This window comes from Corvus moneduloides, chromosome 10 (genome assembly GCF_009650955.1).
Source record: "Corvus moneduloides isolate bCorMon1 chromosome 10, bCorMon1.pri, whole genome shotgun sequence".
NCBI classification, from domain to species: Eukaryota; Metazoa; Chordata; class Aves; order Passeriformes; family Corvidae; genus Corvus; species Corvus moneduloides.
Genome location: NC_045485.1, coordinates 2,982,587 through 3,008,037, shown reverse-complemented (window position 1 = coordinate 3,008,037; position 25,451 = coordinate 2,982,587). Strand labels below are relative to the sequence as shown.

General features: G+C 54.8%; 1 protein-coding gene across 3 annotated transcripts; it reads left to right on the top strand.

Moving 5' to 3' along the window:
- The first annotated feature begins 1,742 nt into the window (after positions 1 to 1,742).
- Positions 1,743 to 25,213, top strand: IGF2BP2 (insulin like growth factor 2 mRNA binding protein 2). 3 transcript variants are annotated; one of them, XM_032119392.1, is made up of 18 exons: positions 1,743 to 2,063; positions 2,543 to 2,603; positions 12,156 to 12,204; positions 12,537 to 12,588; positions 13,072 to 13,135; positions 14,495 to 14,567; positions 14,700 to 14,767; positions 18,476 to 18,610; positions 18,762 to 18,884; positions 19,456 to 19,591; positions 19,765 to 19,893; positions 20,634 to 20,657; positions 21,231 to 21,299; positions 21,975 to 22,091; positions 22,357 to 22,431; positions 22,655 to 22,786; positions 23,062 to 23,175; positions 23,660 to 25,213. In XM_032119392.1, exons 1-18 carry the CDS (start codon positions 1,874 to 1,876, stop codon positions 23,753 to 23,755), a joined length of 1,707 nt encoding a protein of 568 aa, XP_031975283.1. In that variant the 5' UTR covers positions 1,743 to 1,873; the 3' UTR covers positions 23,756 to 25,213. The 3 variants fall into 3 exon arrangements, with proteins under 3 accessions (XP_031975283.1, XP_031975282.1, XP_031975281.1); XM_032119391.1 differs by having other exon boundaries at positions 14,495 to 14,767; positions 20,637 to 20,657; XM_032119390.1 differs by having other exon boundaries at positions 14,495 to 14,767.
- The last annotated feature ends 238 nt before the right edge of the window (positions 25,214 to 25,451 follow it).

Here is a 25,451-nt window from a genome sequence, read left to right as displayed (position 1 = left end):
AAAAATCAGGGGCAGGAGGGATGAGCTCATGCAGGTAACTGCAGGAGACTCCTCTATTACATCCAGCTCTGTCAGAAGACTGGATTGAGGAGCAGTAAATGAGTATTGCATCCCATGGGCACTAATTAATCCCAAAATCTCGTGTTTCTCCCACTCCTTCCCAGTTGCAGCGACCTCACACAATGAACCAGCAGCTCCCTGCCCCATTCCTGTTGATAGCTCATCCCTGAGGAGGCAGGAATGACCTGAACAAGGGGAAGATCTTTAAAAACAACTTTATCAACCCGTTTCAGCCTAAAATCACCCCAAAAAATGTGCTGGGGATGGAGGAGTTGTGAGCACTGGTGACAAATGACAGCCGGGCAGGAGCCATGCTGAAAGCAAAGCCGGAGAAATTGGAGGAGAAGGATTCTTCTGGCTTTGCATCATCGCAACCCAACCACATCTATTTTTGCTGTAGGCATGGCATCGAGCACCCGTCACCGCTATTCCTACTCCATCCATCTCCGTATGCCAGGGAAGACTGGCAGTGGGATGGAGCAGCAGGGGGAGCGGTGGTTGAAGTGTCCTTAATTGCCTTAAAATCTGGGGAATTCAGATTACTGCCCTTCACCCCCCCAAGCACAGGAAGGGACGCCTGGCCCTGGACACAACGCTCTGTTCCACTTGTTGCCCAACCAGCCAGGATTATTCTGCAGCTTATTTCAGTCTCCAGTCGTATCCTGGATGCGCTTCTGTGAGGATTAGGCTTTTATTCTCAAAAGGAGAGAGAAAAATGTCACTTAACCTGCAGGCAGGTGGTGACACCAGCTCCTGGTGACCTGAGGACACCCTTCAGCAGAGCCCCAGAGGCTGCAGGAGCCTTCTACCAGCGGGCTGAGACCGTGCACAGCTCGTGGCCGGAGTGTCCAGCACCGGCTTGGCTTCTCCTGGAGCCCTTCTGACAATGGGATCACACGCAGTGATGGCTGGCTGGATCTGGGTTGGGAAGGGTTTGTGCACTCTTGTTTTCCAAAAAAAGCATTGTAAAACATGTATTATTTATATTATTTATCATGTTTATTTATTTCTTCGTTTTAATGGTATTAATTAAATAATTACGTAAATAAATATATAGGTAGAAACAATTATTTCTTAAGTATTTCTTTACTTTGGTTCCTGAGCGGAACGGTTTTCCTCTCCCTGAAGGAATTCCTGAATTCCTGTGGTGGATTCTGGGGCAGAGTTTGGGGATGGCTGGGGTCGTGGTAATGGGATCAGGGGTGATGGGTGCAGTGGGTTCCAGGGCAGAGTAGGGTTTGGGGGTGCTGGGCTGTGGTGGTTTCCAGGGCAAAGAGGTTGGAATGATGGGGGGGTGGTGGGTTCAGGACAGAGGGAGGGGTTGGGGGTGATGGGCTACGGTGGGCTGCAGGCCAGAGGGCTCGGGGGTGATGACGGGGTGCGGGGAAATGGGGGTACCGGGGTTCAGTGCGCTCCAGGGCAGAGCGGTTGGAAGTGCTGGGTGCGGTGGGTGCCGAGGCGGGGAAGGGATCGGGGTGCTGGGTGCGGGGGGTTCCAGGACAGAGGGATCGGGGTGCTGGGTGCGGCGGGGCGGGGGCGCTGGGCTGCGGTGGGTTCCCGTACAGAAGGGCGGGGGGCACAGGGCCGGTGCCCCCCGGCCCATCCCGTCCCCACGGGGGTCTGGCGGCTCCACCTGCCCCCCCGCGGGGCGGCCCCGGGGCCGGGCCGGGCCGGGCTCCGCCCGCTGCTGTCGGAGGCTCCGCCGGGCCGGGGCCGGTGGCGCAGAGCGGGACCCTCCCGAGCCCGCGTTCGTCCCGCTCCCGGGAGGGGAGGAGCCGGGGGGGCTCCCGGGGAGGAGCCCGGGGGGCTCCCGATGAGGCGCCGGAGGATGAACCAGCTGTACATCGGCAACCTCAGCCCCGCCGCCACCGCCCAGGACCTCCGGCAGCTCTTCGGGGAGCGGCAGCTGCCCCTGCCCGGCCAGGTCCTCCTCAAGTCCGGCTACGCCTTCGTGGACTACCCGGACCAAAACTGGGCCATCCGGGCCATCGAGACCCTCTCGGGTGAGCGACCCCCCCCCCGCGCCCCCCGCATCCCCACCGCGACCCCCTCATCCCCTCCCCCCCCGACGCCCCCTCCCCGGGCATCCCCCAGTCCCCCCTTCCCTCCCTCCTCTCCCTCCTTCCCTCCCTCCTCCCGCCCCGGCTCTTCCCAACCTCGCCTCTATTTTTCGCTGATTTTTTTCTCCGATTTTATTGGGAGCCCCCGGGGCGCGGCGCCCCCCGGCCCGCCGTCCCGCCGCCCCCCGCCGCCCCCCGGGGACCCGATTACGAGGTGCCCAACCCCAACTCCCCGGGGGCGCCGAGCGGGGGGGACCGGGGGCCCGGGGGGGGGGCGGGGGGCGCGGGGACAGCCCGGGGGTGCCGGGGGCGTGGGATACGATGGGATCCCATGGGGTGGGATCAGGTGGGCCGGGATTTGTCGGGGGGATGCTGCCCTGCCCCATCCCGGGGGGATGCTGAGCGCCCCGCTGTCTCCGCAGGGAAAGTGGAGCTGCACGGCAAAGTGATGGAAGTGGATTATTCCGTGCCCAAAAAGCTCAGGTAACCCCGCGCCGTCACCCCCAGACTGCCCCCCGATCCCTGTGTCCATCGCAGCGGGACGGGGGGCGCGCCGGGCGCTCCGGGAGCGGGGATGCGGGGGATGGGGGGGGCGGGGGAGCCCCGTCGGTTTTACTTTCGCTCCGGAGCGCAGCGCGGGGGGGAGGGGGGGAAGGAGCTGCCGGCCCACGGCCGCGTTCCCACGGGCGGGCACCCCCGTGATGCCTCCCCACCCCACGGTGCCCACCGCTCCCGGGTTAAACAGCCGCTTATTTAGCAGGAAAACACGAAAAAAAACCCCCTTTCCCCTCACTTTCCGCGGCGTGGACGGAGGTTTTTCCCAGCAGCGCAGCCACCCGCACCCTTAGGGATGTTATTTTTAGTCGGTAATTCATCAATTTCCCCTCTCCAAACACCTCATCCCCCCTTTTATCCAGCCGGAGAACCCCCAACCCCGAAGCATTTTCCACTTAATGCATCGCGGCGAGCGCGCCCTCTCATTTCCATCAGGTGCCCGAGGCCGGCCTGATGGGCACACGCGTTCCACAGGGAAAACAAACCCCGCGACCGTGTGGCGTAGCCTCATCCCGAGGTTTATTCCCCCCCCCCCGTCATGTGTCGGGATAAAAGAGGGGAAAACAAAAATAAATAACCCCATCGTCTGCTCCGGGCGGGTAATTCGGGGCCGCTTGGCGCGGAGGCTTGGCCTGGGCTGGGAGGTGGGCTACGGATTTGGCCCGGGATTGCTGCTGGGGTATTAATTTGGAAATGACGGGGGGGTTGGAAATGCTGTTGTGTAATTGAGGCTTACGGGGGGGGAATGGCTCGTGCCCGGCATCACGTGTGCCGGAGTGGGATTTCGTCTTCGGCAGGGATCGCACACTCCCTTACCTTCAAAAATCCATCCAAACGAGCTGCCCAGAAATACCCAGGTGTGACATTTCGAAGCTAAACCTCTTCAGCAGCCTCGGGTTGGGCTGCCGGGGACTTTGGAAGAGGGATGGAGCCAGAAATTGGGAGTTTGGGGCCGTAGTACAGAGCCAGGGCTCGACCTTTACCATGTAGCAGGGGATGTAAACAAGGAATTCATCTTTAAATTCTCCCGACGGGGCTTGGGTGCTCCTGCTTTTCCTCCCAAGTTTTATAATTAGAAAAAAAGCCATTTAACCAGCCCAGAAATAAATACTGATTTATTTTACATCGCTCTGTGTTCAGCTGGCTCCAAGTTTTCTATTCCCAAGTTTCTTCCGATTATCGAGATCTAATTTAAGCTGATATCTTTTTATGCCCAGCTCAAGAAATCTACCCTGCTTTATATTAATATCCCCAGTCTGGGGGGCTGTGCCCTGACTCAGTAGATTATAGATTTTATTTTTGTAATGTGATTTTCGGCAGGGAACGGAGACTCACGTGGTTGTGTTTATATCCCCCCCCTCCTTTAAATTTGTAGAAAATCCAATTTTTATGTTCGTGGTTGAGTCCTGGAGAGACGCTGGGATTTCAGAGAGTGAAATGGTAAAAATCTCCCTGTGACTGAAATGAATTTGGGGGTTATTGGGGTTGGGGAACCCGAGCTGCGTTGGCTCTCACCCCTGGGCATTCCTGCGTCACGGGGATGTGAGGAGGTGCCGATGCCCAGTGCTTCCCTCCGTGCCCGACTTCACCTGGAATGCTTAATTTTTATATTAAAATCTAGCACAGATCTGGGTTATCAATATATTTATATACCTATAAATACATTTGGATAAGGAGCGGGCTGGAAAACCCCTGGGACATCTGGCCACGGGAAGGAGGGAAGGGAATTCCTCGAGGGGAGGTGCTGGCAGAGGGGATGTTTCTGTTTCTCCGAAGGCAGGAATTAGATGTGACAGCGGTGGGAAGGAGCCTGAATCCTGCCCAGTCCATCCATTCACCTCCCACGAGTTTAAAACCAGCTCTTCTGCTGCCATCCCGATGATCTGGGCTCCTGCAGGAGGGATCCAACAGCCTCACAGTTGTTTTTTTCCCCTTGTATATGTTGGATTGTGCCTCGGGGAATTAAAGAAAAAAAAAAACCACTTTACTTTTTAATCAACATTTTCTATTTTTAAGTTTTTTTTAAATTGATTTTAAACTCAGCAGGAGCAGGGAATACTTTTATTTGCTTGAAGCAGTCCCACTCCACAAGTATTTTGTTCTTGGAGCGTGGCCGTGGGGGAAGCAGCAGCATCTTCCCCCTTAAAGATTGGTTGTATATCCCTACAATCGTTAAAAATCGTGTTAATGGAAAAGAAAGAAAAGAAAGAACATACAGAGATAGATAAAAAGAAAGAGCATTTAAAAAAAAAAATCAGGATTGGTTGTGAAAAATGAGAAGTAAAACTCGGCTACCCCAGTGCTGACTGTTATACAAGAATTGGATAAAAATGAGGAGTTTGAAAAGTAGCAGATCTCCAGTTATTGTCCTCAAACCAGTCCCGTTTTGGGGGTTCTGGTTAGGAAGGTGCCTTTTAATTTCTGTTTCTGCCGTCATTGTCAGAAATGTGAAAGGAAAGCACGTGGGAGATGGGAAGAGCAGGGAGAGGAGCCTGGAAATCACTGTGATGTGAAATGATTATCTAGAAATATCTCATTGTGTGTCAAACTCGGGTGGTTTTGCCCCAGAGGAAGGTGGCAGGAGGGGGAGTGGTGCCAGTGCCTGCCCGAGGGGCTTTGCTGGGGGTCATTTTATGGCATTTCCTCCCGTTTCAAAAAGAATTACCCTTAAATAATTCTCTTTTGAGCATCAACTCAATTCTCATTTCTTCGTGGTTTTGCTTTATTGATTATTTACTTATTTCCCTGTGTTTTTCAACCCATAAATGCTGGTGATGTTAAGGCTGGGGATAAACATCCAGGCCCTTTGTTCTTCCTCTGGGCACCCCATCTTTGCTTTCCTTATCAATAATTGCCTGTCGTTAGTGAGATGCTTAATTAGGAGAGAGGAGTTCCCGTGCACACCAGTTGCTTTGGCAGGAAAAGCCCCTGGAACCTCCCCAGGTGTGTCTGGAAATGCACACGGGGAGCAGAATATTGAATTTGGGGTGCTAAAAGTGGGGCTGCTCTGAGTCCTAGTCCTGTATCCTTAAAGAGAGAGATTTTGAAACTTTTAGCATCTTACAAATTGATACAAATTAATAATGTATGGTGGTGTGTTTCAAGTATTTGGTAGCTTTTATGTAGATACAAATAAAAGATATTACCTGTATAAAAACAGTATATAAAAGCTACTTTATATATATATTTATATGCATTAAAATATACTCCTAATACATCTTTTTATATGAGATATATGGACCAGATGAGCTCTAAAGGTCCCTTCCAACCCAAACTATTCTATGATTCTATATTTATGTAAGTTGATATGAAACATTTATAAAAATATATTCGATTACATAAAACGCACAAAATACTCCTATATAACATTTTATAAGACATATTTCTATACAAAAAAGAGACGTTTTATATATAAATATATTTATATATAGACATACATATGAAGTTGCCAGGGCAATGCTGGTCACATCCAGGATGGGAAACCCCCCTCCTGCTGCCCACTGGATGTGTGCCCAGTGTCCCAGAGGTCTGGGATGTTCCCAATGGAGCTGGCCAAGAGAATCCCCTTGGAGTTGATCCTTTCCCAGACTCCAGCGCTGGCTCTGGCGAGGGGTGACGCTGGTGCTCGTTTTTATTTTATTTTATTTTATTTTATTTTATTTTATTTTATTCTATTTTATTCTATTTTATTCTATTTTATTTTATTATCTGTTTGCAGGTGTGGGTGAACTGGGAGTTGGTGGTGTTTGAGTTTTGGTTTTCTTTAGTTTCCTTTCCACTTGGGTCTTTGCTTCCATGAATTTTCTGTCCTTTCTTTCCCCCCATTTCTTTTCCTCAATTTCCTTTCCCTGCTTTCTTTTGCCCCCTTCTTTTTCCTCCCATTCTTTCCCCCCTTCTTTTCCACCTTTTTTCTTCTTTTTCCCCATTCTTTTCTTCCCCTTTCTTCCTCCCCTTTTCTTTCCTTTTTTTCTCCCCGTCTTCTTTCTCCCCTTTCTTTTCCCCTTTTTTCCCCTTTTCTTTTCCCCTCTTCTTTCCCCCCTTCGTTTTCCCTCCTTTCCCCCTTTCCCCCTCCTTCCTTTCCTTCTTCTTTTTCCCTTATCTTTTTTCCCCTTTCCTTCTTTTTTTCCCTTTTTTCTTTTCCCTCCTTTATTCCCCATCTCTTCTTTTCCCCCTTCTTTTTCCCCCCTTCTCCCTTTCCCCCCACCTTTCCCCTCTTCTTTTTTCCCTTCTTTTTTCCCCTTTCCTTTTTCCCCCCCTTTTTTCTTTTCCCTTTTCCCCCTTTCCCCCCCCCTTCTTTTCCCCCTTCTTTTTCCCTCCCTTCCCCTTTCCCCCCCACCTTTCCTGTCTTCTTTTTTCCTTTCTTTTTTCCCCTTTCCTTCTTTTTTCCCCCTTTTTTCTTTTCCCTTTCCCCCCCTTTCCCCCCCTTCTTTCCCCCTTCTTTTTCCCTCCCTTCCCCCTTTACCCCCACCTTTCCCATCTTCTTTTTTCCCTTCTTTTTTCCCCTTTCCTTCTTTTCCCCCTTCTTTCTTTTTTCTTTCCCCTTCTTTCTTCCCCCCTCCTTTCTTTCCCCCCACCCCTCCCATTTATGTTTTCCCCTCCTTTTTTCCCCTCTCCTTTTTTTCCCCCCCTCCTTTTTTTTACCACCTTCTTTCCCCACTCCTCTTCCCTCTTTTGTTTTCCCCCCTTCATCTGCCGGGGCGGTGACAGATGGGCCGCGATTCCCGATTCCCGTCCGTCCCTATTGTTGATCCATCGCAGCTCCGGGGGCTGGAGCGCTCCGGTGCCTCGGCAGGACGAGGCCGGGGGGGCTTTACCAACGAGGGATTTTAATTCCTTAAGAGCGTCACGGCAAAGCCCCCAGGCTGGGAGGGGAACTGGAGCAGCAGCAGCCTCCACGCTCCTGGCAACTGGTGGAAACTGGGGCAGCTCTTTAATGCTCATCCAGCGCTCACAGAGCTGCTGCTCCGCAGGATCTGCTGCTGGGTGGGCTTGGGTGACAGCAAAACTCCTCCAGGACAACGCCAGGAGACCCAGAAAATAGATATAATAATGAGCAATCACAAATCCAACAGCCACTTCCTTCCCTGCCCGGTCAGGGGACTGTGGCTGGCTCGGGCTCCGAGCTGCTGGGTCTGGAAAATTCAGCTGGGACAGAGTTTGGTCCCTGCCTGATGATGGGAATCATTTTTTTGTAGATGTTTCCTTGCCTGGGACAAACATTTCATAAAGCAGGCAGAGCCCCCACTGGGTTTTCAGCATGTTTTCCCTTTGCTTTTTTCCCTAGTTCTCTTGAAAACTGATTTTTATGGAAAACAGGAGGTGGCAGAGAGTGTTTTCTCTGCCCTCAGTGCTGATCCGAGGTGGAAGGTGATAAAATCCCTTAAGCTTTATTATAGTAAGATATTACAAAGCTTGAGTAGGAAAAAAATCCATGTTTTTTAGGGCAGAGAGTGGTGAAGCCATCCTTTGTATTCCATTATATTAATTATATACCATTATATATTATTTTTCTTTATTATTGTTTGGTATTACTGTATAGTATTATATTGCTATATTATTTTTTTGAGGTTTTTAAATTATATTTCAGGGCTGATATTTAAGCCAGCTTGCTTCTGGTTCCCAAATTCTTGTGGGAGACAAAGCCCCTCTGGAGCTTCCCCTTGACTAAGGGGTGGTTGGGTGATCTGTGGGGCCAGCAGGGAAGATCCAGGGATCCATTGTGGATGTTGGGCAGGGAGCTGCTGGCATTTCACACCTTCGTGTTGTTTTCCTTCTCGTCCTTCTGTGTCCCTGGATTTCAAGAGGGTTGTCACCTACTGTTTCCCTGGAAGCTACAGGAGGGTAGGAAGCCAGGCTGGAAAAAGTGGGGGGATGTGCCAAAACCCCCTCAATCCTCCTGATTCTGGGGAATAAACCCTAAGTTTTAAGGCTTTTCTGTTTTACTGCCTGGTTTCAGCAAGCGCAGGTAGCAGGCACGTGGCAGCGGGGGTGCTGGCAGGCGTGGATGGCTGGGGGCTTTTCCATCCCCTTTCCCTGCAGGATTGTGATGTCAGCCCTGTGATTCTGCTCTAATGGATGCCTGAAATGACACACAGCTCCGTCCTGGATTATTTCATGAGCCCACTTTACCTCCTCACTCACTGCTTGATCCTCCCTGTGCTGCCGGCAGCTCCCGGTACCCAAACCCCAGCTCTGGGGTGGAAGAGATGCTTCCTCCTCGAGCTGCTGGTGAGCAGGACCACTTTGGGATCAATTTAGAAGGGGAAAAAAGCAGGTGAACCTGGTTTCTTTAGCCCTTGAAGCTGGTGAGGCAGCGAGGTGGGTGTGTGGAGGTAGGGAAGAGCCAGAGGGATGCAACTCTCTGGGTTATCCGAGGGCACTCGCTACAGCAGAGCCAGTTGCATCACACACTTGAGTGTTTTTCTCCCAGCTGGTTATTAGGATTTCTTTTATTTTTTAAATCCCCACCAGTCTGCTGCAAAACAGGGTGGGTGAAACGTGGCTGCTGTGCCCTCATGAGCTCCTGTGCCGGTGTTTTGTGCGTGCCCTGGAGTCAATCCCTGGGGTTTGGGAGAGCGGGGAAAATGAAACTAGAGTCAGAATCAGAATAAAAATCAAAATAAAGGGGTTTTCTGCCTCAAAGTTGCCCCCGGGAGTGGTGTTGGTGAAGAATGGCCCATTCCCCAGCCCTGGGAATAGCACATCCATCCGTCCTGGCTCTGGATGTACATGCCTGACTCCATCAGTGATGGCTGTGCGTGGTCCAGCACTGCTTCCACCAGGTGTGCGATTCCAAGAGCCATAAACACACCCAATAGGAATAATAACCTTATTTTAAATGCTGAGTGGTGATGCTGAGCTGCTGGGAATGCTGCCCGTGGGAGCTGAAGCTTGAGTGCCCTTCGGGTGTCTTTAGATGCCCTGCACCAGTTTGGACGGACGCTGGAAGTGGGAATATGCCGCAGTGTCCCATTGGGAAGTGGGGTTATGTGGCACCTCGCTTGTGATCCTTCTGTTTGGGTGTTCTGGGAGGTGGGCCAGGAGGGGTGAGGCAGCACCTTGGGAGACCAGGGCTGCTGTGATATCTCCCCTGGCATCTGCCTTGGCAGAGGAGTAGGGAAATTATGGCCCTGGAGCAATCCAATTCCAGGCAGGGCTTTTCCAGGAGTGGCAAAGGGACCGTGTCCAGCCGTTGTGCTGGTTCCTTTTGGATGTGCCCTTTCCAAATGCCATGTGTCCCCTGGGCTCCTGGGCTTTGGTGACAGGTGGGCTGAGCCAAATGAACCCCAAAAGGAGAGCGCCTCCTCCGTGGCCCAGCCTGGGGCATCCCGATGGTTCCCACACTGGGAGAGGAGGATGGCTGCAGGGATGCTTTGGCTTGGAGGTGAGCAGTGGCACCTTGGGATGAAGGTTGGTTTGGGTCTGGGAGGTGGTGGGAGCGACTGGGCAGCGTGTCTGGCTCTCTCTGGTGGTTTGACTCGCAGGGATTTGTTCAGGCACTCCGGCCTCACTGTGTGGCACCCATCATCCCAGGAGTGGGATGTGTCTCTTGGAGCTGGCAGGAGCGGTCTCCTGGGAGCTGAGTATCCAGGCAGGACCTGGGCATCTTAAAATAGCCCCTCTGGGAAATGCTGGTGCGTTTTAAAAATGAAACATATCCCATTTTCTGGAGTGGTCCCTGTGGAATGTTTGTACTGGGAACAGCGTCGGCCACGGACGGGTGACAGGGGCAGGAGAAGGGCTCAGGCTGTTGGTGGACAGAGCAGGCTCACCACTGCCAGGGTCTCCCTTGGGCCGGCTCCTCCTTCCTGCCGTGGGTGGTCATGGCTGGGGGTGGGGTAGGACAAACCCTGCTCCTTCCCTCACAGGGATTCTGGGATTCCCAGCTGGGAAATCCCTGGTGGCAGCTGGGGACAGGAGCCTTTTCCTGAGCACGCCTGCTCAGCTGGATCCCAGCGCAGGGTTTGTTGTCCCACTGACCATCCCTGGCTGAGCAGCCCCAGGAGATACCAGGCTCCCTGGTGGTCTCACCTGCTTGCCCATGGTCCTTCTCATGGGATGAGCTGTGGGGTTTGTCTTGCCCTCACAAACCAGATTTCAAAAACCATCCTTTTCCCTGCCTTTTCCTCGCTGGCCCCAGTGTCTGGCCCCAAACTACCTGAGGAACTCTTTATCTGCCAAAATTGTTGGCAGGGGCTCAGGGTTTGTGAGAGCATGAGTTGTGAGAGCAAGGACCAGAGCTGGAAGGTCTTGTTTCCCAGCAGCTGAAGATTGTTGGTGGGATCAGGTTGTCGATGTCTTCTTCCACCTCCTCCTGCCTCCTTGTCCTGCGGGATTTGGCCCAAGGCTCCTGGATGTTGGTGGCCATCAGCTGGGACTGCTTCTGCGTTCCCGTGGAACTCCCAGGCTGGTGGGACCTGTCCTTCCAAGCATCCTCCTTGAACTCATCCCAGGGAAAAGGAAAGCTTCACAAAACCAGCTTCCAGCTGCTGATCAGCTCCTGAAACCTGGCTCTGTGTGTGGGCATGGGGAAACTTGGTCAGGAAAGCCATCCCTGGTGCTGGGAGGGGTGGTCCAGCTGTGCTCTGCTCAGAGCGTTGGAGCTGGGCTAGGTGAGAACATAGGACAGTGCTGTGCTTGGAGCTGACTGGCTCCAGGCAGGCTTGGGAATGCTGATCTGGGTGGCTCGTGGATGAGCTCATGGCTTGGCTAGATCCTGCATGGACGGAGCTCTCACTGCCCAAGCACATCTCACAGCCAGGCTGGGGGGATGTTTGGGGGCTGCTGCCCTTGGCAGTGCTTCCTGTGCAGCCACAGCCAGGTGGGGCATGAAGCCATGGCCAGGTTGGGAAGGCAACCACAGTTTGGGAATGCAAGCATGGCGACACTGGGAATGAAACCATGTCCAGGTTGGGAATGGCACCACAACCAGGCTGGGAGTGAGCCATGGCCAGGCTGTCATGTGAGTTTGGAAGTGCCACTGGACAAGCTTGGGTGTGTTGGCCATCTCCAAGCTGGGGCCTCCAAGGATATTTATTTGGGTTTCCCCAAGGAAAGCAGCCCCATGTTGCTGGGAAGTGGTGGGCCTCAGCTGGATGTACTTTTGGAGAGCTCCCCTCAAGGTAGATCAGGGCAGGCCATGGTGGGGCTGGGGGTCCCGTTCCCAGCCCCGAGCAGCGTGGGCAGGGCTGTCCACGCATCCTGGTGTGGTCATGACTCTGCAGAGGCTCCTTTCAGGAGGTTTCCTTGGAAACCTGACAGCCAGCATGAGGAGGGAGCGTTCCAGAGAGCTTCAGCGCCTGTGGTGACCAGGGCAAAGCTGGGAGAAATGACTTTCCCTGGGGATGAGCTGCCCTGGCTCGGCGTGGGAAAGTGGGATGCTTTGGAAAGCTGTCAACAGCTGCTGTCTGATTCCCAGAGAGGCTTTTCCCTCCGCCCTGAGGTGCCTGCAGACCCTAACCCAGGGCTTTGTCTTTGCAGGAGCAGGAAGATCCAGATCCGAAACATCCCCCCCCACCTACAGTGGGAGGTAAGCAGTGGCCGATCCCAGAAACGTCCCGTTCATCTCCGCCTCGGGCAGCGTGAGCTGTGCTGCTGGAGCACGTGGTCTGCACATGGGCCACCCTGTAACTTCCCAGTAACCTCAGGAGGGAGCATGAACTGGGCTCCAGCTCCTGCCTGCTTGTGGGTAGCAGAGCTGTGGGCCAGCTTTGAGCGGTGGGCCAGCTTTGGGATGATGGGATGCAGGTGGGTGGAGGCACTGGAGTGGTTGGGTGGTGCTGGATGGTGTTTGTGGGTGGAGTGGGCTCTTGCCCTGCCTGCCTGGGGCCTCACCTGCCCGGTTTGCTGCTCTGTCCTCAGGTGCTGGATGGCCTCTTGGCTCAGTACGGCACGGTGGAGAACGTAGAGCAAGGTAAGATGGTCCAGCGTGGTCCTCATCCCTGCAAAATTCCCAGCGCTGCTCCCCAGCTCTGCCCAGGCTACAGGAAGCTCACTGGGATGAAACCTGATTATCCCAGTAGCACTGGTCTGAAATGGGTTTCCCTTTGAACACAAACCCTGCTGGTGGAGGTGGGGCTACCTGTCCAGTGGTGCGATGTCTTGGGCCACCCATCCTTCATCCCTGGGAATGCTCCTGGTCCCTGAAAAATGGAAAAAACTGTTATCCCTGCAAGCAAAAATGAGCTGAGTGTAGCTTGGGATCCACTGGTGGGTCAGGGATGTCCAGCCTTGCATCCTGCTTGGATCCAGCCCAGTCCTGCAGTGCCCAGGCGTGCCATGGGACAGGCATCTCCCTCCCCCCATCCCAGCTGTAGCCCTCTCCGGAGCGTGCCGGGAGCAGCCGTGACACCTCTCCCATCCCTGCTCCAACTCTTCCTTCTCTTGCTCCCCGCAGTGAACACAGACACAGAAACTGCCGTTGTCAACGTGACCTACGCCACGAAGGAAGAGGCAAAAGTGTGAGTGGGGTTTGTTTGGCTTTGCCCGTAATTTCACACCACGCCAGCTTTCCCAAGGAATCCCAGCTATTTTCCAGGCTTCTCTAAGCTGTCCCACCACTGGGCTGTCTTCTGCCTTCTCCCCTGGCATGGGAGATGGGGTAATACAAATCAGGGGTTATTTCAGGAGGGGAAGGGTCATTCCAAGCAAAAGGTTTTATTCCAGGCTTGTAGAGACGTCAGCCCTGTGCTGGAGACCAGCCCTAGGAGCAAATATTGAGCTTATTATTATTATTAGCGGCCAGGGTGTTTTTGATATGATCAAGAGTAGATCCCAGGCCCCGGAGAGCTTTTGTGAGTCCATTTGTTGATGGACATTCCACCAGCTTCCCATCTGAGTTGACCCATCATGGCATTGGGTAAGTGAGGACAGAGATGGGGACAGTGATCTGCTGGTCCAGGAGGGCAGAGGAGAGTCCTTCTTGTGCGTCCAGCCTCGGCTGGATGTGCTGTGGACCACAGATAAACATGACATGAGTGTCTTAGAATCATGGAGTCCCCTGAGCTGGAAGGGACCCACAATGATCACTGAGTCCAAATCTGGTCCTGCACAGGACAGCCCCAAAAATCCCACCATGGTCTTGGCATGTGTGGCAATAAAGGAACACTAAGAGTTTCCCCAACACAGCAGTGCTCAATGCTTTGGGATAAGAGGCCTTTTTGAACTCAGGAAAGGGATGATGAAGCTGCAGAAGTCCTCAGAGGATGTGGGGTTCAGGCTTGGCAAGGAGCTGCTTGTGATCTGTCAGTAGCCAAAGTGGGATGTGGGAAAGCTGAAGCTGGCACCGGCGTGGCCGGACATCGCTGCTGAGCAGGGGCTTGGGGAGTGAGGAGTCCCAGTGCTCCCTCCCAGCCTCATCCAGCCAGGAAGGGAGTTGGGGTTCCCAACAGAGGGGGCACCACGTGCTGCATCCTTCTCCCTGGAGCAGCGGTGGTGGCTCGGAGCTGCCCTTGTCACCTTTTCCATGTCCAAAAAACCTGTGAGACCATTCCCATGCTGTGTGGTAGCTTCTGGCAAGGACTTTGCCCTGGTGCAGGGGCAGGTCCCTGAGCTGCTGTCCCACCTCTGCTGGCAGGAGAAGTCATGTGCCAGCTTTGGCATGACCCATGTGGAAGGGGACGATGTCCCGCCAGGTTATGGGGCTTGCTCCTCATGGGAAACGTGTGGGGCTCTGGCTTCCCATGGCCACCTTCTCCAGACTGGGGAGGGAGGAAGACACAGGTTGGGAAGGGCCCATTTTCTACGTGTGGTGGGGGTACTGGAGAGGACACCATCCCCAGGAGCCCCCTCACCACCGCCCGCATCTCCCTGCCTTGCAGAGCAATAGAGAAGCTGAGCGACCACCAGTTTGAGAACTATTCCTTCAAGATTTCCTACATCCCGGATGAAGAGGTGAGCTCCCCTCCGCCCCCTCAGCGATCCCGCCGCGGGGGCCACTCTTCCAGGGAGCGGGGCTCCTCCCCGGGGGGCTCCTCGCAGCCCAAACAGCTCGATTTCCCACTGCGGATGCTGGTGCCCACGCAGTTTGTTGGTGCGATCATAGGAAAGGAGGGCTTGACCATAAAGAACCTTACTAAGCAAACCCAGTCCAAGTAAGTACTTCCAATGGTTTTGTTTCCTTCTGTAGGGTGCTGTAGGTCCCAGCTCGGGTTCTCCCTGCACTGGGGGCTTTGGAGTGCCAGCCACTGCTGATTTCTTGGGGTGCAGCCTTCAGGGGGTGGTGGCAGAGCTCAGGTCCTAAACCATTCCTGCTGGCCAGGGTGGCCTGGGTGCGGCAAGAGGGGGATGCACACTGGAAAAGGCCTGGGATGAGTTCCTAAAGCCTCATGAGAACAGCTGGGGGTGAGGCTTTAGGGAGAAATGGCAAGTTTGGGGATAAAATCCTAAAGGGGAATCCTTGGTGCAGTGGTCTTTGTCCTTGGGATTTGCTCATCCTGCAGCATCCCATATGGGCTAGAGCTGTTGAGGGGAGAGGGATGCTGTGGGAGCCCTGCCACGAGAAGGATGGCTTTTGTAACTGTTTGAAGCCTTTTTCAGCTATTAACGTGTTTATTTTTGAACTAAAAAAAGGAAAAAAACCAAAAAGTGGGATTGTCGTGCCAAAGTTTTCCATGTTTCTCATGTTGCTGTTCTCCTGATCTCACTGCTCATTCTCTGCATGGTTTTCCTGCATGGTTTGTTCCTGCCCAGGTGTGTTTGTGTTTAACCCAAAGCTGTCTTCTCCTGTGCTCATCATCCTGAACCTGGTGATCCCATGGGATGTAGGACTCCTGTCCCAGAGCATCCTAGTTCTCAGAGGAGATTTTAGAGGCAAATCTTTGGTAGTAGTGTGGCTGGAGGTAGAAAGATGGGCCAAACCCTGGCACTGGGTTGGCAGGAAGAGATTTGTACGGAAAGGGGGCAGAGGAGTAGGGAGAGGAGCTCTTGGAGCCCAGCTTGCCCCAGGGCGTGGCCACCTGGTAGCCATGAGCAGATCCTGGTTGGCCGCAAGCTCTTCTTCTCCAGGTGAGTCCTGGTGGGAGATGAGCAGCAGGTGTAGCTGCATCCTCACCACCCAAGACTGGAATTTGCCCTTTCCAAGCCCTAAGCCTGGCAAGGAAGGTGGGAAGGTGCCGGTTTCTCCCAACCACGAAGCCAAACGCTGTTGCTTGGAGCAGTTTCTGCCACTGAATTGTCCCTCCTTGTGGACGAAGACCCAGTGCCGTGGAGGAAGGCCATGCTCAGTGCTCTCCCCTGCCCTACACATAGTGGGGCACTACCTCTGCTCAGGTTTGGGCGAAGGGGACCTCAAGAATCCGTCCCAGGCAGCCACAGGAGCCCCTGTCCTTCAGCTTGGGTGTTATCTCACACTCCATCCCTGCCCGGGCCACCCTCATCCACCGGTGTGATGATCCAAGGGTGACATCCTGTTGCCTGGCCCCTGCTCCTCGCCAGAGCAACACTGGGTTCTGGATTCCTCTGGTCACGTTGGATTTCATCCCTAGTTCCACACAGAGAAATCCCAGAGATGCTTCTGAGCCCCGCGGAGCAAAACTGTCCCCAGGCTGAGCCATCTTCTTCTTGAAGAAGCCCAGACCAAGACCCCAGCCCACCAGGTGACCTTCCACAGCCCTTGGAACTCCATGAGGAGAGGATCATGGCTACCCAGCAGCCATGGGACTGCGATAACCCTACAGGCACACTGTATTGTCCACCTGGAGAGGGCTGTGCCTCGTGGCAGCCATTCCCTGACGCGTTCCCAGCACCCCGTGAGGTCTCTTGGAGGCTTTTCCTGCTGCACCATAGGCAAACCTTGTCCCCCCATCCCTGGTCATCCCTCCCGGCAGCACCTGGTGATGGGGTGAGGGTGCTGAAGGTCCCTTCTCCATCCTCCTGTTGGAATGGAGCAGTTCAGCAGTGGCACTGGGATGTGCTGGGAGGTCCAGAGCTCTCTCTTCTCCAGCTCTCTGGGGGGGTACGTGCCTCCTTCCTTCTTCTCTCTGGCGAGTGAGCTCGTGCCTACACATCCAGACGTGGGATGGGTTGGTCAGCCAGGAACCTGTCTTGTGCCCCTCTCTAAGGCTTGTCCAAGGTCCTCATCACCTCAGTGCCTCCATCCAGGCCTTTCGTGGCGCTTGGTCCCTCTCTGGCATGACGGCTCCGCTGTGTCCTCATCTCCACCAGCCTCAGCTGCTCATGCGTCCAAGGAGCTGCGTGGCTCCCATCTATGGGGTTTGTTGGGATTCCTCATTGATTCCCACTACCTTGGGAGCACCAGCCTGGTCTGTCATCGCCTCACGTGGCCATCATGACGTGTTCACCCTGCCCCCGGCGAAGGGGTGGCAGCAAGTGTCCCTGTACCTGCTGGGAACGGATCCTCCAGGCCAACCTGAGGGAGCACCTCAGAGGGCGTCACTCAGCACACGGCTGGGTCACCACGGGCTGTCGACGTGGCCGGAGGGTGCCAGTGTTTCCATCATCGCTTTGCATGGTCCACTCAGCACCAGTCTCCTGCCTGAACAGCTCCAACTGAAGCCACGGGAGATCTGCAGAGATGGAGCCTACGAAGGGAATCACACTCTGTCTTCGCTCCCTGCTCAGTGCTTGGATGGAACCACTCTGGGGCCCCTTTGGAGCGGGTGGGGTTGGCTCTGCCCTTTTCTCAGGGAAGGCTCACCCAGCTGCTCCCCTTCCACCATCCTCCGTGTTCCAACGTGCTGGTTCTTGAGCTCCTGGAAGAGTTGACCTGTGCAAACCCACCGGGACCCCGCAGCGTCCCAGTGTGGCACTGTATGGTGACTCTGCCCTGCAGCCCTTGGCCTGGCACATGCAGCAGCACCCTGGATGATCCCAGTCGGGACGGGACGTCGGAGACATGGCCAGAGGGCACCCACCGTGTCGGAGCTGAGCGCCGGCAGCATTCTGGAGTGGCTGAGCTGCCACTACCACACCTGCTCGGAAGATCTGGCCATGGCTGCAGCAGTGACAGGGACACCAAGGTGGTGGCCGATGGCAGGATGGCCGCACAGCATCACCCTCCAGTGGGAAGAGCGCACGGACTCGTGCGGAGAAGACGGAAAGGTTCTTCCCCCTGTTGTCCAAGGCGCGTGGTTGAGGTGCGGGAGTCTCCTACCCTGCTTTCCTCTCTCCCTCTCTCTCAGGGCTTTGCCAGGTACGGTTGAGCGTGAGGAGCGAGCTGGAGGCCGTGCCTCCTCCCGCCATGAGCTGAGGGAGGACCAGAGGAGTAGAGCACGGTCCCTGCCGGTGCGCACGGGAGCCTTCTGGTCTCCCCTGGAAGGGCGTGAGTACCAGCGCTGTTGTTGCCGGGTGCCTCCGTGTCGTGACAGACGCTGCCCATGGGTAAGTGCTCTCTGTCCCGAAGGACGTGGTCGCTGGACAGCCTCGGGTGTTGTGCAGAGAGAGGCAGAGGTCGGAAGGGACCTCTGGAGGCCTCTAATCCGGTCTCCTGCTCCAAGCGGGACTGGCGTCAGAGATGATAGACCAGGTTGCTCAGGGCTTTGTCCAGTTGAGGATTTGTTCTGCCCCCTTGATGCATTGGTTGATGTTGTGACACCCCTCAGCTTCCAGGACCTTGGGTCCTACAGGCGAACGCGGCCCAAATCTGATCCAAACCACCCGAAACCAAACACTGCCTGGGCTTGTGTGAGCCGGGTGATGGTAGATGCACCTGAGACCCAGGTTCACCCCAAAGCTTGAGCAAGTGTTGAAATGAGTTTTTCTCAGCTCCTGAGCTCTCAAAACCCTCTGTGTGACACCAGACCCATCTCAGGGGCTCCTCTCTGCTGGTTGTTTCGCCGCAGGGTTGACATCCATCGGAAGGAGAACGCCGGCGCTGCCGAGAAGCCCATCACCATCCACGCCACGCCGGAGGGGTGCTCGGAAGCGTGCCGCATGATCCTGGATATCATGCAGAAGGAGGCTGACGAAACTAAATCGTGAGTGCTCCTGGCTCAGCCAAAAGCGTGGTGGGAAATGGTGGTGGTGGTCCTTCTTTCCACCACATCCTTAGTACCTGTGGCTGGAAATTTCTATTTCCTGCCTGGCTGAACCTTTAGATTTTTTTTTTTTTTTTAAATTCCATTTTAGAGCAGAAGAGATTCCCTTGAAAATCCTGGCACACAACAGCCTGGTGGGGAGGTTGATTGGCAAGGAGGGCCGCAACCTCAAGAAGATTGAGCAGGACACGGGCACAAAGATCACCATCTCCCCGTAAGTTCTTGTCACAGGACCAGGGGGAGTGGCTTCCCACTGCCAGAGGGCAGCGTTAGATGGGATATTGGGAAGAAGTTCTTCCTTTTGAGAGTAGTGAGGCCCTGGCACAGGGTGCCCAGAGAAGCTGTGGCTGCCCGTGGATCCCTGGAAGTGTCCAAGGCCAGGTTGGAAAGGGTTTGGAGCCTCCTGGGCTAGTGGAAGGTGTCCCTGTCCGTGGCAGGGGCTGGAACTGGATGCGCTTTCACGTCCTTTCCAACCCAAACCATTCCATGATGCCATGATGAAATGATTCCGTGAAATCCTGGCGAACACCAGGCCACCCCATTCCATCCAACATGGTACAAGCAGTGCTGGAGCCAAAAAACAGAGCAGCTGTGTCCTCCCATGTGCATTCCCCATCCCGGCTGGATGTTCCTCATCCCACGTGGATGGTGGTGGCAGGCAGAGGGCATGTGGTTCTCACATGATCTTGGGGGGGAACCCTCAGCTGTGATTTGAGTTTTTCTGGGGTTTTTCTTGACTTGAAGAAGGAGTGTAACCGTGTCTCTGGATTTTTCCCATGGGGCAGTTTGCAGGATTTGACCATCTACAACCCTGAGCGCACCATCACGGTGAAGGGCAGCACGGAGGCCTGCTCCAACGCCGAGGTGGAGATCATGAAGAAGCTGCGCGAGGCCTACGAGAACGACGTGGTGGCCGTCAATGTAAGCTCAGCCCTGCCACCAGGGCTGCTCTCGCTGCAGGTGGCCAGATGAGAACTCAGAGTGGAGGTCAATGTGTTACAACAAGGGTTGGGCCTCGCTCATCACATCCACACTGTGTTGAGAAGCCCAGGACTCCACCTTTCACACCTTTCTCCGTGTCTTTCCTTTCCCAGCAACAGGCCAACCTGATCCCAGGACTGAACCTCAGCGCTTTGGGCATCTTCTCCACAGGGCTGTCCATGCTCCCGTCCACCCCAGGGGCCCGAGGGGCTGCAGCTGCCACCCCGTACCACCCCTTTGCAGTAAGTGTGAGATGTTCCTGGTGTCTGGAGTGTCCTGCCAGAGCTGTTGGGTTTGGGTGGACACCGTAGCTGTAGGAGCCACCTCATGGGAGCTCTGACTCTCAGCCATTTGGGGAGGATGCTCATCACAGCAGCAAAGTGGAGAGGACAGGGAATGGAGGTGGCTTGTCCCTGCTTGAAGATCAGCTGCATCCCTGTGTTGTGCTGAGCTGGGTTTCACCAGTGTTTAAGGACCGGCTGTGTCCCAAGGGTGCTGCTCTCTGAAGAGAGCATGGAAAAGCCATGTAGGTGGTCTTCAGTCCTGACCCCAAGCCCACCACTGGGTTGTGATGGTATGGAGTGGGTTGTGCCCTGTGGGTCTGGTCTTGGTGGCCACCAGAGCCCCCTCGTGTGGCCACAGGGCGTGCAGGGGACAAGCAGCCACCCTGTGCATTCACTGCCATCAGTGGATCCCTGCCCTCGCATCCAGGGGTCTGTGCTCGTGGGGAGCCAACCTTCACCCCACCTCACAGGGGAGGGTTCTCCTCCTTCTTGGGGTGCTGAAACCTGGGCAAGGATGTTCACAACCCCTGAGGTGACAGTGGGCAGGGATGGTGCCGTGCCAGGAGAACAGGGTGGCCAAGGTGCTGATGGAGAAGGTCCATCCCAGGTGCTGTGGGCTGTCTCCGTTAGTCCCTAAATAATTTATTCCGAGCTGTGGGTTAATTTACCTGTGCTGTTTTCTTTCCCTGGAATGCCAGCAGCAGAGCGGGCGGAGGAGGACGGTGAGTGCCAGGAAGGATGTGGGGGGGATGTGCTGGCTCTGGGGGGCTCCAGGAGGGTTGGTTGGTCACTCTCAGCCTGTGGAGGGGAGGATGCTGTGCCTGTATCCACAGCCTTTGGGAGACAGCTGTAAGAATTATTTATGGGTGTGATGGAGAGGAGCAGGACAGGTCTCCTGAAGCGCCTTTTTTGCTGTGGGGTCCTTCACCCTAAAGCTTTGTGTGGCCTTTTTCAAGCGCCCCTGGTGAGGTGAGAAGGGGACCTTTTTTCTGATACAACCATTAGCAGTATGCAGCCGAAAAAACGCAGTGGGGAGGGACTGGGCTTAACTGGGAGCTCCCACCCCCATCCCAGCCTCGTGCTGTGCCACAGGCGCAGGATCCGGGCTGCAGCTCATCCTTGGATGTGCCTGGAGTCTCCTGGGGGTATTCAGGAGATGAGGGGTGGTCACTGTGTCCTTGTGTCGCTCATGCTGGTGACACACTCCCCATGTCAGGGTGGGGGTGGCTGGGAAGGGGCTGGCACCTTGAGGACGTCATTGATGTCACTGACCCTCATTTTCTCTCCCACCACAGGGCTCCTCAGCCTATCTGTCAGGTCTGTACGGAGCCCCCCCAGCCGGCGCCTTCCCCCATCAGCACCCCGTAAGTTTCCCTTCCCCAACAGTGCCCTGGCACCTCCTGCCATGAAGTCTTCCTTGGGCACGTTGTAGGAGGGCAGGCAAAAAGCAGAGAGTGCGTGCCAGGACCACAACCCGGCCCAACTTAACCCAACCCAACCCAACTTAACCCAGTTTAACCCAACCCCACCAAACCCAACTTAACCCAATTTAACCCAACCCAATTTAACCCAACCCAACTTAACCCAACCCAACCAAACCCAACTTAACCCAGTTTAACCCAACCCAACTTAACCCAACCCAACTTAACCCAACCCAATCCAACTTAACCCAACCCAACTTAACCCAACCCAACTTAACCCAACCCAACTTAACCCAACCCAATTTAACCCAACCCAACCGAACCAAACCCAACTTAACCCAACCTGACCCAACCCAACTTAACCCAATTTAACCCAACCCAACTTAACCCAACCCAATTTAACCCAACCCAACTTAACCCAACCCAATTTAACCCAACCCAACCAAACCCAACCCAACCCAACTTAACCCAACCCAACTTAACCCAACTTAACCCAACCCAACCAAACCCAACCCAACCCTGCCCACCACCTCTTCAAACCTGGAATGCTGGCAGAGGGAAGCGACCCCCTGATCCAGCTGTTCCCCTGACCCTCTGGCTCTTCCGTGCCCTTTCCAGCTGCCAGAGCAGGAGGTCGTGAACTTGTTCATCCCAACACAGGCAGTGGGGGCCATCATCGGGAAGAAGGGGCAGCACATCAAGCAGCTGGCACGGTTTGCTGGTGCCTCCATCAAGGTGAGCAGGACTGCAGGGCTGGGCCAGGGCTTTGTGCCTCAGTTTCCCCTTCCCACTGCTGAGGACAGAGAAGGGAGCCCTTGGTGAATGGTTTTGCTCCCCAAATTAGTAGAAACCCAGTCCTGCAGCATCCTGATTGTCACCGCTGCTTGGGCAGGGGCGTGTCTCTGCATGGGAGGTGTCCCTACATGGGGGCACATCCCACACAGGGAAGGTCTTGCCCGAGGAAGGGTCACACTCACAATCCTTCCTCATCCCTCCGCAGATCGCCCCGGCAGAAGGTCCAGACGCCAGCGAGCGCATGGTGATCATCACGGGGCCACCTGAGGCTCAGTTCAAGGTGCGGTGGCCACGGGGTGGGGGCTGGCTTGGGGACATGGGCAGGGGCAAGGTGAGAGCATCCCTTTGGTCCCCACTGTGCCAGGGGGGGCTTCTCAGCTTGAGGACCACGGTTCTGGTGCTGCCAGACATTGGCACATCATTGCCTGTGGGAGTGAAGGGCCCAGCAGGCCACCTCCAGGACACTGCCCACCACCTTTATGTCCCTTTTGTCCTCTCTCCAGGCCCAGGGACGAATATTTGGGAAGCTGAAAGAGGAAAACTTCTTTAACCCGAAAGAAGAAGTGAAGCTCGAAGCCCACATCAAGGTGCCTTCCTTCGCCGCCGGCCGCGTCATCGGCAAAGGTGGCAAGACGGTAGGTGGGGGTGTGGGGGCTCCCACCTGCCCTGGGAATGCAGAGCTGGACCTCCTCTCCCATCACCTCTGTCCCAGTGCTCCGTGATATCAGTGATGTCTCGGTCCCAGCCCCATGTCCTGGGGGATGGCTTGGGATGGCAACCATCCCAAGGGGGAGAGGGTGTGAGCCACAGCAGCCTGGTGCCGCGTGCTGGCTCAGAGCTGGGGTGGCACCAGCAGTGGAGGATTTTGGCTCTTCCGCAGCAAAACCTGGATCTCTGTCGTTTGCTCCAGGTGAACGAACTGCAGAACTTAACGAGCGCAGAAGTCATTGTGCCGCGAGACCAAACCCCGGACGAGAATGAGGAGGTCGTCGTCAAAATCATTGGGCATTTCTTTGCCAGTCAGGTAAGGTTTGGCCATGGCTCTCCCAACATCCCCAGTTTAAGGAGAGCTGCCAAGCACAGCGTTCCCCGAGTGGCTCTGAGTGGTTTCTGTGCACCCAGGATGCACTGAAGGGGTTTTTGCCTGCATTCAAAGATAGGCTCGATTTAGCCAAAATCTGTGCCTGGGATGCAGGGTGGGAATTGGCTCCTGCATCCCAGCTGGGTGCATGTACCAGGCTGGGTTTCTGATTGCAGGAGGGTGGTGACACCCCAAAATCGAGGCTCTTGAGTGATGGAAGAACAAGTCAAGCCTTTGCTTTAGCACATCATCATTTCTCACAGAATCACTTCTGTGCTTGCCCTGGGGTTAAAAGCTGGAGGGTTGTGATGCTGTTGCAGGGGGCTGACACTGCTTGGGCTGGGCTCGGCTCTGGTGTGGCTGGTGGTGTGGGGAGGGAGCCCAGCCTCTGGTGGCCTCCCCAACCCCCGTTTCTTGCCTTGCTCAGACTGCCCAGCGCAAGATCAGGGAAATCGTGCAGCAGGTGAAGCAGCAGGAGCACAAACACGCTCAGGGAGCCGCGGCCTCGCAGCACAGCAAGTGAGGCTCCCGCCAGCACTGCCCGACGAATGTAACCCCCCGCCAGCGCCGGACCCCAGCGGGTCAGGGGACAAACCAAAGACCCCCGAGCCCTCCTGCAGCCAGGCTGTGCAGAACCGGGGCACGGGGGGCTCTCTCCATCCCGCAGCTTCCGCCTTACTCCATCGCCGCCCCGCTGCTCCCCCGTCAGTTGGACTAACACAGGCAGAGAGAGGTGGTTTTTATTTCGGAATTCTCCCCCAACCCTGCCCCTTCCACCCAGGAGGAGCTCGCCCAGCCTTGGGGGCCACGGCGCAAGGCGCTCGTTAATTTAGAATTAATATATCGATAACGAAACTAACGCCGATTTTTAAGTTTTGTAAGATTTTATTTTTTAACTCACTTTTTAAAAAATTTTTGGGGGAGGGGGCTGTTTGTTTTTAGTAAAAGCAGGCTTTTCTAGAGGTTGAATGGCAGGAGCTGGTCCATTGGTTCTCTAATGCACCGTAGAGCAGAGCTGTCGGATCGCCAGCAGGGAAAAAAAAATATTAAAAAACTGTTAAAAAGCGATTTCTGAAGGGCTTTGAGAAGAGCAGGGCCTGTAGGAGCCAAGAAGATTCCTCTTGTAGGAATTGTTCCTCTCTTTCACACCCCCTTTCCTCTTTGCTTTGGACTCCAAAAGTGGGGTTTGCATCCGTTCTGTCCCCCCTTTCTGTCTGTCTGTCCTCTCTCCATCACTGCCCAGCTCTGGAAAATGATGGGCAGCACCAGCCCTGCCCGCTTTGGGCTGGGATCTTTGGGGAAAGATCCCTGTTGAAGGGAGAGGAGGGGGAAATGGGTGAAAAAAATGGATTTCCAAGATGTTGTCAGCCCAGGGCTGGAAAACCCAACCAGCAAAATTGGCTTCAAATGAAAAATAACCCAAATAACTGCCCCTGACACACACACACACACAAAAAACTACCTCAGGTTTTCGTACCTCAGCACCTTGTGCTTGTGTTGCCCTTTTAGAGATTTTTGTACGCCTTGTAAAACTGATAGTTGGAGCATTTTTTTATTTTTGTAATAAAAAAAAAAACGAGTTGGAAAAATGATCTCGACCAAGTCAGCTGCGAGGTGGAAGAAGGAAACCATCCCCCGTGTCCCAGAGCTCTTCCGTAGTCTCCTGCAAGCAAAGAGCCAGTGGCTGTTCCTTTGGAGAAAGCTTGAAAAATGGTTAAAAAGCAAAAAAAAAAAAAAAAAAAAAAAAAGGGAAAAAATAAAAAAAGCCAAACACACACACAAAAAAAAGGGTTTAAGGAAATCAAAATGCCGGATGGAAGCGGTGAAAGCCGACGGGCAAGAGCAGGGAGAGGAGCTGAGGTGCCAGTGCCAGCGCCGCTGCCCTGGGCTGCGAATCCGTGTTTTCCTCTACTGCAAAGTGTTCTGTGAAAACCAACCCGAGACACCGAGAACAAAGAGAAATATATCCAGCTAACCAGAGCCTGAGCCTGCTCTCCGTTGCCTTCTTTGGGGTCCCGTGCGCTGGTCACGGCTGGCAGTTCCTCCCTGCTGCCGGGGACGGAAGGGCTGGATGGGGGGGAATTTGGGGTGGGGGAGGGTCATTGGCACTGCCAGAAGTGGCTTCACCCAGGGACCTGGGAAGTGTTGCCATCATGAAGCCACCTCTGCCTCCCTCCCTGCACATCCCTGGCAAAGCTGAAACGATGGAAGATCCAGTG

What these genes read in the sequence shown, in the direction of transcription:
- IGF2BP2 (XM_032119390.1), top strand. Translation starts at nt 1,874, where the DNA reads ATGAGGCGCCGGAGGATGAACCAGCTGTACATCGGCAACCTCAGCCCC. An exon ending in ACAAAGATCACCATCTCCCC is followed by an intron (nt 18,885 to 19,455) that starts GTAAGTTCTTGT and finishes CCCATGGGGCAG; the next exon opens with TTTGCAGGATTTGACCATCT. An exon ending in CACCTGAGGCTCAGTTCAAG is followed by an intron (nt 22,432 to 22,654) that starts GTGCGGTGGCCA and finishes TCCTCTCTCCAG; the next exon opens with GCCCAGGGACGAATATTTGG.